General features: G+C 40.6%; 1 protein-coding gene across 9 annotated transcripts in view; it reads left to right on the forward strand.

The window, feature by feature from the left end:
- Window positions 1–383: 383 nt before the first annotated feature.
- Window positions 384–16,605, forward strand: part of ENOX2 (ecto-NOX disulfide-thiol exchanger 2) — a 285,986-nt gene continuing 269,764 nt past the window's right edge. For 2 of the 9 annotated variants that reach the window (XM_007992691.3, XM_073013399.1), the window contains exon 1: window positions 16,287–16,415. In XM_007992691.3, the coding sequence (XP_007990882.1) occupies window positions 16,394–16,415 (22 nt within the window). In that variant the 5' untranslated portion in view covers window positions 16,287–16,393. Of the gene's footprint in view, window positions 592–1,893; window positions 1,942–16,284; window positions 16,416–16,605 lie in introns of those variants that run through there. The other 7 variants (XM_007992695.3, XM_037989138.2, XM_037989137.2 and 4 more) reach the window with 7 other exon arrangements.

Below are 16,605 nucleotides of genomic sequence, written 5' to 3' on the forward strand. Positions count from 1 at the left end.
CGATTGAAAGTGCTTCCCGCAAAATGCTAAGAGCTTAACCGACATGAAAATAAATCTAGAGCCTTCCTCTGTCCCCACAAGCACAAAGCCATAACCCCAAGAGAGATTCTCTAAGACAGTGCATTCTAAACTACAATACCCAGAATGCCCTTCCCCGTCTGAACGCTGGGGACAATCGGAAGGGGAGGGGAAGAATTGTGTGTTTAGAGAAGTAAGTGTCCCGCGACTCCATCTCCCATAATTCTCGGTCTTCACTTGCGTCTCTCCGCCAATGTCTATACGGGATACCCTCAGGAAGAACAGCCTTCAGCGACCTCAAACTACATTTCCCATGAAGCCATGGGCTCGGGCCTCCGGCTTCCCCGGTGACCAGTAGCCAATGGGAGACGCCGCAGTGGGCACCTTGTGGGTGAGAGTCCTGCCTTGGGTCGGAGTGCCGGGTCTAGGCCTGGAGGCGCGAGGCGGGCATTTCGGACGAGAGTGGCGCGGCGTGGGGCGCAGCGAGGGCACTACGCGCCCAGGAGCTGCCGCACCGACCTGATTTTCCGCGGCTGTTTAAGGACTAGCGCTTCGGTAGCCGGGGAGCTGGAGGTCAGAGAGGCAGAAAGCCCCAGTGGCCGTGGCTGGGGACTGTGGGACTGAGGGGGCCTAGGGAAGAGGGTGCTTCCGGGGCCGCGGTCCTCAGCGCCTAACTCCGCCCAGCTCCGCCTCTGCAGGGGAGGGGGTGTCGGGACTGGGAGTCCGGGGTGGGCTTTTGAGCTCTAGGCGCCAGTTCTCATGAGCCCAGGAGCGCGCTCTCTTTGCTCTTTTTTTTTTTTCTTCCAACTGGCCCGCCCCTTTTCTTTTCCCACAACGCCGCCCGCCTGCCCTTGGCGCTGTGCCTCCTCAGAGGTCCGAAGTTGGGGTTCGCGTCCAGGGTTTTGCCTAGGCGGTGACTAGACTTTAATTCTTACCGCAGGAGTTGGGTGATCTCTTTCCTCTTTTCCCTCAATTTGTATTTCATGTTTGGGCATATAACCCTCCCTGCGCTACACTCCCCATTTCCTCTGGGGCATGGGAATTCCTGGCCATGCCCAGGGCGTGATTTTTTTTCAAACTTTCTCTTTTTGCCTCCTTAATTGCTCGCCATCTCTTTACTGGCCCCTCAGCCACCTGCCACTTCCCCCACCAGGTCTTTGGAGTGGGAAGGGTTTCCCCTCAATTTCTAGAAGGGATGGGAAGCAAAAGAGGGAAGGAATCTCGCTTTTGAGAAATGTGTGTTTAAGGTTCAGTACAGGGTTCGGATGAGAGTAAAAGGCAAGTTAGACTGGTTATAAAAACCCAGCGCTTTAGGGGTTTCTAGCAAAGACGGATAGCACTAATGTTGACAAACATTTAGGGGGCACACCTTTATTCTACAGAATAAAGTAGACCCTATGAAACAGACCGTATTAATCATTGTATTATTACAAACGCGTGCAAAAAATGCTAAGGGGGTCAGTGGAAGAGCATACTGATGGGGGTGGTGAGTTCATCTATGGAAGTTCAAGCCTAACCCGGGAAGTGCTGAAGCCCTCATCCCGCTTTCAGGCTTTGTGAAGGAGGTGAATTTTAATTTGGGCTCCAGCAGAGTACAGGGGATTTGAAGTTGTCAAAGAGGAGGGAGAAAATGCTTCCTGCTACTGAGATTGGACTTTGAGAAGGGTAAACAGAAGAGGGAGCACTGTGAGACAGGTGGGCTTGCCTGATTGGAATAAAAGAGATCAGCACAAATATACTGGGAAATAAATAGGGTGAAGAAGATTGGGGTCATAACATGACACTTTGAAACATACACATAGTTTGGATATTATTCTGTATCAAATAAAATTGAAGGCAAAAATTAAGATTGGATGATTTTTCTTTTCATCCTAGGGAACCTGATTTGAGATCAATTCTTGGAGAACACAAAGAAGTGTGATGGTATGTTCCAGGTGTGAGTTTAAATCCAAGAAGAAGCTTGTCTTGCAGATGTTTTGTTTGTAGCTATTCTTAGCTACAGTCTGTAGCTGTCAACTTTAAAGCCTAGAGACATCAATTTATTTTCTTAAGAAATGCATTTGCTGTCCCCGTGCATCACATTATCTGAATTGTAGTCATCTCATTGGGTGACAATAATGACTGCTATTTATTGAACACACATAATGTCCTAGTCATCATCATAAATACTTTGTTGCATTATCTTAAGAGAGTTATGAAGTAGATACTATTATTCCTGTTTTTTTTTTTCCTAGAAGAAAACACTAAAATGCACAGAAGTTAAACAATCTACTTAAGTCACATAGATTATAAGTTGAGGTTTGAGTACACAGATTTCTGACTCCAAAGCCCATACTCTGTTCAACATGGTTTGCTGCTCCCAATGTTCATTCTTGTTTTTGACTTTCCAGTTGTGGTAAGGAGAGATAGGTATAGTTGATCATCCTGATCAAAACCCAAATGATTCACTTCAGATTTCTATGTCAGAATGTATTTGCTGTAAAGTAGCTGCCAAAACCAAATTAACTGTCATTGCAACTGTAGCTAATTGTGTCTCCCAAAACCATAGTTAGTATGGCTATTTCTGAATTAGATGATTCTCTTTATAACACATATCATACCTCTAAGCTATTTGAACCTTGATAGTACTTTGGATTTATCTTATTTTAGCATTTTAACAAGTTACCTGGGACACTAGATCTCTTTCATGACCTCTGCCCACGTGAAGTATTGGAGAAACAATGAAGTACAAGGTGTGAACTCTTCCTGGGGTCTAGTTGGGGAGCTAGATGTCCACAGTTCTGAGATACTGTAGTGTGTAGTATAACAGAGACAGGTACAAAGTGCTATGGAGGGATAAAGGAAGGTGTGACTTACTGTAGGGGAGACTCAGGGAGAAGGCTTCCTTGCAGAGGTGACATGACAGATAGGTCTTAAAGGATAGTGAGTTTGCCCCAGGCAGGGAAGGAGTGGAGGGGAGGCATTCCAGGTAGAGGAGTCAGTCTGTGAAAGATGTGTGGCTGTGTAAGAGTGGGGCATGTTCATTCAATGTGGAAGAATTCAGCATGGCTGGAGTGCAGATTGTTGAGGAAAAGGGAAGTGTAATGGGTAGGAGAAGAGTCTGGAAAGAGGTTGGGGCTGAGTTGTGAAGAATCTTGATTGCAATCCTAAGTTGGATTGCGCCCCCATAGGTCAGTGGTTATTAAAACGTAGGGCATCTGCCAGTGGTAGTTACATTGTGCTCCCACAAACATTTTAATTTTACTAGTTACATATTCAAATATGTCTTAAAAAGCATAAAACTGAACTAAGCCATCACATCTAAGATTACTTTAGATTTTACTTCATAAAAATAGAAAGTGAACCAGTTTTCAGTTCATTTAAAGACAAATGTTAAGTAATAATAGAACACATTGTGTGTGAATATGGTAAAAATCACTAAGTAATACTCAAATGACTGAAATTTGAGAAGTGCTGCTTGCAGGCCATAAGAAACCATTAACATGTTTTAGAAGAGCACCATGATCAGATTTTTACTTTAAGGACAATGACAGTGGGAAGGATACAGTGGAGGTGGACATGACGAGGCTGCTACTCTGTTCCACAGAGAGACAATAAAGACCCAAGAGTAGTTAGGTGAGAGGAGGGAACAGATTCGAGAAACATTTAGGAGGTAAAATTATTAGGACTTGGTGGATGTTAATATTATTATGTCAGTGTTACCAGAATTGTTTTAAAAGTCTGCATGCCCCCCTTGCCTCTTGTCCTTTATATTCTATGGGGAGCGATAATATTGCCAAAACATGCTGTGTTTCTATGTTCATTAAGATGACAGTGGAAGCTATAGTTATCACTCGAATGGATTTGGATTACACACAAACGTCCTTCCCACCTTACTCGGTGTCTTTGAGAGCGGTAGCACAAATATTCAAGGCACTGATTAGGAATATGACTATGATCTGTGACCCTTAGGCATGCAAGAAATTCCTCAGCCTTTAAGACTCAGCTTGTATGTCAACACCTCTGTGAAGCCTTCCCAACAGCCCTCACCCAACATACATCCATGCACGCACAAAGCAATGTTAGGCCTCTGGCTTCCACAGGACCCTGCACTTACCTCTGTCCTAGCCTGTACCACACTGTAGGGTGTCGGTCTGTGGATGTTTCTGTCTTCCCCACTACTAGACTGTGAGCTCCTTGAGGGCAGGGAGGAGGTTTCATTCATCTCCATACCCATAGCATCCAGAACAGCACTTGACACATGGTAGTCACCTAATAAATGATTATTGGGTGAAAAGAATTGGTAAACAGATTTGCATGAATATAACTGGAGACCTTGGTAGCACAAAGTGCCAAATGCTGTGAAAAGACTAGCTGTTTGCTACATTTGCTACTTTTGCTGAAGAAAGCAGTAAATTAAAGTGCCCATAATTTCACTAAAGACCTACTTTTCCCCTCTTTTCTTCACTCTCCCCTGGTTATCTTACCTTTTTCTTATCATTTACCTATCCAGACACCTATTCCTTAGCCCTGCCTATTACTTTGCTGCTCTTGACAGAGTTCACCTTCCTTCTGCCCTGATACTTTGCCAGGAAACATCCCTTCTACCCACCCAAGTCCAGTGCACTCCGTCCTTGACATCACTCTCAAGTTCATCTCCTACTCATAGACTCTGCTACTGGGACTATAATTTGATACAGCTTTTCTGGAGAGCAATTCGTCAATATGTATCAGAAACCTTAATGGAATATAGCTTTTAACCTACCACTTCAACTTCTAGGGCTCTGTGCTGAGGAAACAATCATGATGTTTCCAAAAATTTAATACTCAGTACATCTATCCCAGAGTTGTTTATACTAATAGCAGAAACAACAAAAAAAGAAAAAAAGAACATCTTAAATGTACAGTACTAGCGGTTTGAGTGAAATCAATTGTGGTGCATTTATAGAATGGATTATTAAGTAGTCTTGTAAGTTGATTTTACCAAACAATATTTAATGATCTGGAAAATTGTTTATGATATATTAAGAGAAAATTCACATCATAAAACTCTCAGTACAGAGTGGCAGATCCCAGTTTAAAAACGTATACATAACACAGACACACACACACACACACACACACACACACACACACACACATCTGTGTAGGCATACATAGGAAAAATCCTGTAATGGTAAACACACAAAAAATATTAATAGGGGTTTGCTACAAATAGTAAGTTTGCATATGACTTCTACTTTTAACCTTTTGCATATTTTTATTTTCTAATCTACAGTGTATTTGTTAATTTTTAAAAAGTTATTTTGGCCAGGCACAGTGGCTTACACCTTTAATCCCAGCACTTTGGGAGGCCGGGGCGGGCAGATCACCTTAGGTCAAACATGGGGAAACCCCGTCTCTACTAAAAATACAAAAATTAGCCGGGCATGATGGCATGCGCCTGTAATCCCAGCTACTCGGGAGACTGAGGCGGGAGAATTGCTTCAACCCAAGAGGCGGAGGTTGTAGTGAGCCAAGATTGCACCACCACACTCCAGCCTGGGAGACAGAGTGAGACTCTGTCTCAAAAAAAAAAGTTATTTAAAAATGTTTTCCCGGTGTCCACCATTGTCTTAGTTGGGGGCATACCTTCCACCCCCCAACACACATGCATCACTTCTAGCCTGGATTACTGCTGCCTCTAGCCTGCTTCTCTTCTAGTCCACTCTTTACCAATGCTGACAGAATGATTTTTGTAAGTCACAAATCTAAAGCTATCCAGCCTCTCTATAAAATAGTTCGAAGGCTATCCTTTGTCTTCAGGATAATATCCAAACTTCTTAGACTGGCTGATGAAAACTTTGAAAATCAGCTCCCTGCTTGCTCCTCTAGTATCAGTTTTACCTTCTATGATTTACCTTTTTGGGGGGTCTTTTGCCAGTACCAGGCACATAATAGGTGTTTAATTAATGTTAGCCAATGTTGATGTGGACTGTGTGGATTAGCTATTGTATGCCAGGCAATCTACTGGTATTTAATTCTCAGCAAAAATATTAAATACATAAAATAGTTATTCCTATTTTACAGATGAGGAAAACTAAATACACCAAAGCGAGAAGAAAAGTTATAATAAAGAGCATTTTTTAAAGAGAAAATTTAAAACCTCCTGCCATAACTCTGTTCTCTTTACTTTCCAGCAATCCCTGCTGGTCCTTGTCAGGAAGAAAACAGGCTTTGTACACTCCCTTGGGCAACTTACATGTGACCACAGCATAACAAGAACAGCCGCAAACTGACATGATCTCACCCTGTCGTGGTTCACACTGTGCTCATGTACAGAAATCTTTCCTTTGTGTACATAACACTTCATACAGGAGAGATGGAATAGCTCCAGTTGCTCTGTTTTTCTTTATTTTTTGAAATTCTATGTCATTTGGGATGGGGATGTCAGCAGAGAGCTACAGAAAACTGTGAAATAATTGAATGTACAAGAAACAATGTGTCTCATGGGAGTCAATGTCATTGGTTAATTTATTTTTTTAAATGTCATGTAGATGTATTTTCCAGCAATCTGTCCCCAGGGAAGACCTTGGTTGAATTCAATAGTTAATCCTACTTACAGAATGCAGCCCATGTGTGCACTATATTCTTGCATTGTTAAGTGATTTTAGACATATGTAGTGCATTACCATAACGACATACAATCGAGTGTAGGTAGGATATCTGATTTTCTCTACAATAATGTATCAGTGGTCATTCAGAATCCTGAAGTGTAGTCTTCCCTTCGTTTTCCTTACAAATAATACGCATTGTGCAAAAATGGATGATTTTTAAGGAACAGAAGTCCTAAGCATGAGTCATCTGAATAAAATATTTCTTTATAAGGAATTGTTACTTTTAAATACTCCAGGAAAAAAATCTATGGTTTTCCTGCTACATGATCAAATAAGTTGAACGTAGAAATTACAGGTAGGGTTTCACTTCATTCGATGAATTATTGTACGCTTACTATGTGAAAGCACTTCGTTAGGCACTGCACTAGATACTCATAAATACCCCTTTTAATGCCTTCTGAACAAAAAGACAACGAGGGAGAGAGAGAGCAAGCAAGCACACAAGAGTAAGAGCATTCAAGAGCAAATAAAAGAAAAATTTTCACAAGCGGGCCCATCTTATACATGAAAATTCACCTAGCTGAAAATTGAGATATGTACCCGTGGGGATGTGTTCTTTTTTTTTTTTTTTTTTTCCTTCCTCGGTGAGATATCTAGGCAAAAATGAGCTACCAGATAGCTGATAAGCAAATGATCTACTTCTCTGTTTACAAACAGTGTGAGAGAAGGAATAGTGACTTTCTGTGCTTCCCAGCCCTACACAAGCCTGCTGGTGATGTGAGAGTTATGATTGTGTCAGCTTTTCCAGGGTTTCTGTCTCTGCTGCAGAGATTTGGCAGACACCTCAGACAAATTTTATGTCTCTTAAATCTTCCTCAAGCTAGGCTTGGCTCTTAGATTTATATGTACAAAAAAAGTAAAGTGTTTACCAGTTTGACATTTTTGAAGATCAAAACAGACTTAGTTTAAAAAAAGAAATTAGCATACACCTCAGTTTAGTCAGAAAGACCTAATTGCTTTTTGCTATTTGTTTAAAACAGCCCAGATGTGTACTTTTCAGAAATGGCTACTGATCATATGTCTAAAGATTTATGTTCTATTCCTCAATATTGCTTCCTTTTTTTCTTTCCAACAAAGTGTAAAGTTTTGCTGAAGTCTTAATTTTCCTTTTTTTTTTTTTTTGCCTTTACTGAAACATAGTATAAAACACTGTAGGATGGAAACATAGTGAAATACATTGGCAATCTAGGAGGAGAAAAAAGATAGTTTTTATTAGCTCTGCTTCACTCCCCTTTTTGGTGCTCTGTTTTTCAGTGGTCTCTTACTCACAAAACATTGTTCCTTGGCATGATAATGATAGGTGAGTGGAAGAATCGAAGAGCTTTCAGTGACCACACTTTAACAAAGCTGGTCTAAATGCCGCGGTAGGCAGAGCACAAACGAATATGGCAGTCATTCAGGAGAATTGAGACACTGTGGAAAATGTTACTTCAGAGAACAACATTGCTTTAGTGGTGAACTGTGAAAGATAAGGATGGAGAAATCCCCAGTAAGGGCCCTTGTCATCTGCTCCAGCTGCTCTTCATTTTTAGCCAGCAACAACTGCTAGTGAGCGTTTCCTGGGATAGAAACTGCCCCACAATAAGCCCCCATAAGGTGTCCTCCTATCAGCTTTTCTTCAGTCAGGTCCTCAAACATACTTCACTAGGATTACTCTGGTCACATACCATTCTAATTTTCACCTTTCAAGAGATTCTGAGTTTGACTTCAAGGAGTAGTTTATGTTCAAACTCATTCATTCAATAGACATTTGAGCATATATACAGGACCAGACCCTATGCTAAGCACCAGGACTATAATAATGAATTTGATGTGATGTAATCCCTGCCCTTAAGGAGCTCACAGTCTAATAGGGGAGATAGACACTCAAACCAGTGATTATATTCTGATGTGAAAGGTACCCAAAAGAGAGAGAAGGCGTTCTGGGGATATGGTGGAGGGAATTACAGCTGGGGGTGGACAACTTAGAGATCAGAGTCTAACTGTGCTGAATCATATAAAGGATGCGGGGCATTGCCTAGTCTCTATGTGGACAAAGAGGTGATGGGCAAGGATTCCAGGCAGAGGGACCACCAACACACGCAAGGCAGTCAAATGTGTAAAACTGGATAGTTCAGAAAAAGGTAAGATATTGTGTGTGAACCAATGAAAGTGGGAAAGGGGAACGGGATAAGAGTCTGGGAAGGTATCCTGTGGCTGGTTGGGTGAAGTAAGTCAGCTTGCTAAGAAGTATGGCCGTTGTCCTATATGTAGGGATGAGTGAACACAGGGTTTTAAATGGGGAGAGTAATATGATTGCACTGGAGGATGGACTTCGTGGGGGGAAAAACTGAAGACAGATAAAGTCCACTTTCTTTTCTTAAAATTTTATTATTTTTATTTTGAAATACTTTCAATTTAGAGAAAAATTAAAAGAATAGTATAAAGAATATTCTTAAAATAACCATTTGAGAATAAAATTTTAACATGATACTTCATCATTTCTGAATATTTTATTTGAATTGCCTACCAAAAAAAAGCATATTCCATATATAACTACAATACAATCATAGACATCAGGAAATTTTCTTTTCTTTTTCCTTTTTTAAAAATTTTACTTTAAGTTTTAGGATACATGTGCAGAACGTGCAGGTTTGTTACATATGTATACATGTGCCATGGTCAAAGATCTAGAACTAGAAATACCATTTGACCCAAGCAATCCCATTACTGGGTATATATCCAAAGGATTATAAAGTCCACTTTCTAATTTGGCAGTCTTTGAGAGGTTTTACCCTAATCACTTGCCACTATTCAGCAATGCCGTCTCTGTTAGGGTTTCTTTCCATATACAGAGATCACTTTGAACAATTGTTTCCTTCTGCACACAGGACATAACTTCCTGCACTCCTTCACATGTTACTTAGATGAATATTCATTCTTTCCAACTCAAATCAGTGATTCCAGCAGTAATTGAGGTTTGATTATCATGAAGGAAAGAAATCAGTTTTGAAGCACAGCAGCTTCATTTCAAAAACATTCTATGAGGCTTAGTTATTGCTTGCTGAGTCAGCAGGGCTGAGGCACGTGCTGGTCCGCTGCCCTTGGGATTTGGGGGAGGAAAAAGGAAAGAGGCTGAAGAGATGTCAGGGAGTGGCTGTTTGAAAAATAAGCAGCAACCAGCATGTTGGAAATCCTTAAACGTCACATCCAGATATGGGAAGTAGATACACATACCAGATGTACATGAATATAAAACAAACACATGTTGAAGGGTACCTGTGCCCAAACAAATTGTACCATCTAGCCGGTCAGTTTTAGATCATGTTCTTTCCCTGACTCGGATACTGTAAATGGCTTCCCATTATCCATAGGATGACGTCCAAACTCTTCAGCCTGACCTTTGGTACTCTCTGCAATCTGGCTCCAACCTACCTTTCTAATCTTTATACTTCTGTCTTACAGAACTCTGCTCCAGTCAGTTACCCTTTCAGACACTGCTTTGGCATTCCTTTACTTACACTGGGAGCCCTCTCAGGGAATGGACTGTGTTTTTTTACTTCTTTGAATCCCCCAAAGTGCCTAGCACAGTGTCTTGCGTATAGTAGGCCCCCAAGATATATCTGTGACTGTTATTTTTCCCCGCCCTTCCACCATTGTTTCCAATATCTCTACTATTAACCTAATGCCCTCACTACTGAAGATGGCAACTGAGACACTAGGTAAAAGAGGTTGGTGCTCAACAAATTATCTTTTAACTTTTTAGTTTGAAGTACTTTTAAATATAGAAAAATTGCAAGCATCATACAAGAATTCTTATATACCATTTGCTCAGATTCACCAATTGTTATTATTTTGCCCTATTTGCTTTATACTTTTCTATATAATTATAATTATTTTGTTCTGAAACACTTGTGGTTGAATAAGCCATACCCCTTTCTCCCTCTCCTTTTTCTCAACCTTTTATTGTGAAAATATTCAAACGTAGAGAAAAGTTAAACGAATCATACAGTGAACACCTAGATACTCACCATTTAGATTCTATAATGAACATTTTGTTGTATTTGCTTTATCACCTATTCATCTATCCATTCCTTTATGCATTTCAGATTAAGTTGCAGACATTAGTATAGTTTGTAAAAATTTTTCAGTATGCATATCATTAACTAGATGAACAAACTCTTTTGTGCTCTGAAATCAACCAAGTCATCCTGCCTTATACCTGCATTTACTGTGTTGCCAAAACTCTAGTCTACCTGTGTATCTTAGATCTGTTTGGCCATGGATCACATGTCTTTCTCATTAACTCTTGGATGACCTTCTATTTCACCTAGTATCATACCAGGTGCACATTCCATAGACACTACTTGATGCTGATGAGCAGAAACAGAGCTAGTGCCAGAGGAAGAATCCTGATAAAACCAGAATAAACTGGGGAAGGACAGAAGGGAATCTGAGAAGTGGACCACAGATGAATGGGAAAGAATTGGGGGGAAGCAGGATGCCTTTACCTGCCTGGTACTTCCAGCAGTGCTATATGCTACTTTCGAGCTTTTTCTTTAAAAGAATGGGTTCCAGGAAACTAGGGACAACTGCTGCTAAGCAGAGCACATGACAAGTTTCCTTGCTACTCTTTAGGAAACCCCAATTAATGTATTCATGTTGCTTCACGAATATGCTGATTTGCCATAAGATGCAGGTTAGTTTTGGAGAATGTGGGTGGACCACTGAAAACCTTCCAAACTATATCTGTGCTATAACCAAAGAGCACTTAAATTCAGTGAATCCCAGTTTCATTTTTCTTTATAACCTTTCCTTTCTTGTATTGCTTATGAATACAAGGATAGCTCTCATCTATCTTTACTGAGTTGTCTTTTTGTGCCAAGTACTATGCAAGATGCTATCAGGTCACTGACACTTTCCAACAGCCTGACAAGGTAGGGACTACTTCCTCCCCATTTTTCAGATAAGAAAATTTGAGACACAGCATGGTTAAGTATCTTGTCCATAAGACAGAATTCAAGAAATTCAGGTCTGCCTGACTCCAGAGCCCAGATGTCCTAACCGTTATACCAAACTGTCAAATGAAATTTAAAAAAAAAATGTCAACCCAGTATAAATGCAAGGAAATTTACTTTCACTGTTTTGAATCAGCATGTAATTTATTCACTAAGCAAACCCAATCGAATCAGTGAATTAAGAACTATTCCTTTAATTCTTAGGATATTGTCATAGTAATGGATTCAAATTGCCTGAGTTTGAATCCCAGTACCAGTCAAGTACTGTAAGCAAGTCACTTAGCATCAGTAAGCCTTAGTTTCCTTGCCTATAAAGTGAGGATAAAAGTGTCTACTATAGGAGGATTACTTGAGCCCAGGAGTTCAAGGTTACAGTGAGCTATGATTGTGTCACTGCACTCCAGCCTGCATGACAGAGCAAGACCCTGTCTCAAAACAAAAAAAACCAAAGCAACAACAACCACAAAAACCATATAGCGTTGTATTGTGAAGATTGGTTAAGAAAATTATGTAAAATTTGCCATGTCTGACATGCAATAGGGGCTCAGCCTATACTAGATCACTGTCATTTCTTCCCTCTTCCTTTTATTGGACGACACAACTCATCTGTAGCTTTCACTTGAGGAAAGCAAACTATTCCTGAAACATTTTTTTGAGGAGAGACATTCTGAAAAAGAGTATTAGGTTATTTCTGAGGCTGAACAGGGACAGTTACCAACTCTTAAGTGTATTTCTTTAAAAAAAAACTTTTTAAATTTTTATTTATTTATTTATTTATTTATTTATTTATTTATTTAAGAGGTGGGGTCTCACTATCTTGCCCAGGCTAGTCTTGAACTCCTGAGGTTAAGTGATCCTCCCACCTGGGCCTCGCAAAGTGCTAGGATTATTGGTGTGAGCCACCATGCCTGGCCAAGTATATTTCAAAATAAGCTAGAAACATGAATCCTTAAGAGAGTTGGGATGGTCCATCTCTCTGCCTCCTGCAGATTAAGGCTAAATTGTGACTTTATCTGTTTCATCACTAGACTAAATTCCACAGTTGGCATAGACTATTAAACCTGGGATATTGGCGATCCCAGCCTGGTAATTTCATGGCAAGCAAGCTGAGGCTAAGAGAGTAGAAGTGACTTAACCAAGATCAAACAGTGAAGAAAATTAGGAGATGTCAGTTCTTCTGACTCCTTATCCAGTGTTCATTCTGTGGTTCCCTTGTCGGCTTTCAGACAGGTGAAACCAAGCCTTGCTGTGTGTTCTTTGCAGGAGCTTGAACTGATTAGACTCTTAGGGTTTGGTGCAAGTTTGATCGATTCAGAAAACATGAAACTTTGTTCTGGTTCAAATCAGCTTGCTAGTTTTTGTTGCTTTCAAACTGTTACCATTTCTGTTTTGTTTGGAGGTTAGCAAATTAGTGTTGTCTCTTCCTGTTTAAGTTCATGGTTTAGTTCAAGTTCTTGGTTCTTTGAAATCTTCCACTGGGACTTTTGTTTTTGACGAAAATACTCAGAATCTGGGTTGGCTAGTGACGGAAATTCATTTGAAAAGATCAATCAGGCTTGGTGACGGCTGCCGAGGAGGAGCTTGGGTGGTTTAGGGAACCATTAGTGCTTACATTCTGGAACTTGAAATCGGGATAATGGAAACAGTGCAATGGTTTTTGGTGTGGTTGTTTGTTTTTATAAGGATGCTCTGATGCTTTCATTGCCCTTCTTGCTAATCTGGGTTGAAACTGCTGCCTCCCACCTCATTGCCTTTTGGGACACTCTGTCAGTCCTGTTCCTCATTTTTTGACTGTCAGAAAGAAGCTAACAAAAAAAAAAATTCATCTTTCCTGTTCCTTTCCCTTTACTTTGAATGGCCCTTCTGAGGAACTTGGGGGATATGAATTTCAAGCTTAAATTTGTGGAGTTTAGTTGCAATGCCCAAAGGCAGAACAGTCCGATTCTGAAATACAGCCTTTGTTCCTTTCTTACCAATGTGGTTTTTGAAGTCTCAGGCAAGCCTCCTTTGCTGAACCTGAAATTGGACTGACACCTTCCTTAGTGGCCAGCCATGCTGCCAGTGAGGCTGTGGTGGAGGGTAACAGGGATGAGGCCTCTGGAGAATTGTATCCCACCTGCCTGACTTTCCGAATGGCAGAGGAAAGTGAGATCTGGTGCTAGGGCTGTCAGTACCTTTTCAGGCTCTTGACTGTTTCTCTAAGCAGTTGGAAGGCTAGGATTACAGCTTTGATGGTCAGGGGGCCACTCCCAATACCTCAAAAGACAAGCACTTTTTATTATAGTAGGTGAGATTTCGGATGATTTCAGCAAGTATGTTTCTGATTAGAAAGCTCTCACTTTAGATTCATTTTCTCTTTTCTCCACCCCTCCCCTCTTTTTCCCTCCTTCTCCTCTCTTGTCTTTTTCTCCTCCCCTTCCCCCTTTCAGCGGCTCACTTGCTCTTAGCTACCAATTACCTGTTATGTGATTAATATTATCATTTTTCCAATTGGTTTAACATAGATTTTGGATATGTATTATACTGGCATCTTCAGTAGTAGCAATGACGTTTACAGGGGCAATTAGAGAAAGTTTTCTTTCTTCTTACAAGAAGTATGATGGGCACTTGTTTGAGGGCACAGATAGCACTGGATGGGCCAAGAGGAGCTGACATCTGATATCTCTTCTCTATCCCCCACCTTTCTTTTGGCCGCTTCAGATTTGGTTCATGTGGACAAACACACACTTGGGAACCACCATACAGATGGAAATCAGGACATGTGGGATTTGGCCGAACCAAAGATCCCCAAACATTGCCTGGATCATTTAGTGCCCCAGGTGTGGCCACCCCAGGACTTTATGTGCTAAAATTGTGTCCCAGCTGAAGCCAGCTGGTCACTGTATATATAGTATCAAGGCAGCTTGGAGCCTCATAAGGCATGACTTTGGATTTTTACCTTGTGGATTTAGATTTAGTTAATCACCTTGAATCCTACCCCAACACACTGGGCAATGATGAGGATATAACAGACAAATAGAAAGCTTGAACAAAAAGAGATGCTCATTATCTAGTAGTTTGCATTCTAGATGGGACATAATACTAGACCATATGAAGAAAAATGAACTGACTTTCCAGAAAGGAAAAAGAGAATTTAGAGGGATCCAGTCTCTTTAATAAACTTTTGATGTATTATTTTAAAATTTTCTGAAAAAAGTTCCCTGCTGTGGAATTTTAAGAGCAAACAACGATTCCGTCTAATTTAAAAATTGTAAGAATTGAACAGTGTTTTATGAAATTATATTGGTTCTTTCTTTTTATTTGCCTTATGTGATAGAGGTACCTCACTTCAATCATTAAGGCAAGATTTGTTTAGGGCATGGTAGTAATAATCCCATACAATTGTATAGCCCTTTACAGTTTACTAAAGGGTTTTCATACCTATTATCTCATTAGCTCTTCACAGCAATCCTGTGAAACAGTCAGGATAGGTACTATTCTCTTCAGTTAACAAATAAAGGGAACTTAGGCTCAAAGAAATTAAGTGACTTGTCCAGAGTCACATAGTTAGAAAGTTGTAGAACTGGAAGCTGAACCCAGGTTTCCTGATACCCGACCCCAGTGCTCCTTTGGTTGTATCATGTTTCCTTCCAGAGACACTGTCTCCTTTTTGTTCCTACCTGTGATTAATTTTAAAATTCGTCTAAAAATGAGCTTTAGTTTAGTGGATGAGCAAAACTGAAGCACTTACATGTAAAGTCCTTTTTTAAGTCACCTATGAAGTGGGTCCTGCACATAGCTCTTGGCATTTCACCTTTATTTTAACTGAACTGTTTTTATGTAGACATAGATTTGTTTTTCAGTGTTAAATATATGGACAAAAGTTGTGTGATCCACTGATTATAAGTGTGAAAGCTGCACTTGGGGAATGGGACTAGGGATGAAAATTTGGCTTAAAATAATTAGCTTCTTGCCTTTGTGTTAAGATATGTCATGTTCAATAGAATTTAATTTCTTTATACTTCCTTTGCTTCCAGCCTTTTAAATACAATTCTTTAGGGAAAATTAGCAAATATTCATTCTGAATGTTGATTTCTCAGGAATAAGGGTAGCCAGAGGAAAGAAAAAGCGAAGGGGTGACTTTCTGTGCCCTATAAGAGTGGGCAAACATTATTTTGTTCGGAGCTGTGAGCTAAGATTTCTTCCAAGGCATGCAAATCGTAAAGTTCTGATTTGTCAACTGCATGCTGTTTCTTTAGGCACTGATGTATGAAATCCCGAACGAATTCTCCAATGAACATACTGCTAATTGCTTCTCCACCTGCTCTCCAACCTCCTCCACCCCACCCCCTCCACTCCCAATTCAGCCTATAAGTGTCCGTCATTGGAGATGGATGGTGACACATGCAGTAATAGCAATTCATAAAAGCCAGTTCCAGCCCTTGTCTTCAAGGCTCCTGGATTTTCCACTGCCTGCTTTTGTGTAAGTGAAGTGGATGGAAGTGCTACTGGCATCAGAATCCTCCTCCCTATGCTCCGTTGCTAAAGCTCAGTTGCTCGGCTGGAGCTGAGCTAAACAGAAGCGTCGGATCTAAGCTGAATTATAGCTATTTTTCTTTTCCCTCAATGGGGTGGGTGGGTTAGGGATAGGGTGTAGTGGGGATTTGGGGTGCTTTGGCTTTTCTTCTTGTGGAGAGAAGAGGGTAAGGAGAGAATAACTCACGATAGGATACAACGTGAAACAGTTCCCTGAAGAGTGTCACAATGTTCCTGGTACAGTATACAGGTATAGTATGTTTTGTTTTATCTGAATTTCCCCTTTGTTTCAAAGTGCATTTCTTTCTTTTATTTTTCCTTCAGTTCAACTGTACTGAAGGACAAATAGGGTTCTAATGAGCTAAACAAAATAGCTGCATAAAACATGCCTGCCCCTAGCTATAATGTTTGTAGCAGATTGCTGTATAAGATCTGCGTTT

Source organism: Chlorocebus sabaeus, chromosome X, assembly GCF_047675955.1.
Source record: "Chlorocebus sabaeus isolate Y175 chromosome X, mChlSab1.0.hap1, whole genome shotgun sequence".
Taxonomy (NCBI): domain Eukaryota; kingdom Metazoa; phylum Chordata; class Mammalia; order Primates; family Cercopithecidae; genus Chlorocebus; species Chlorocebus sabaeus.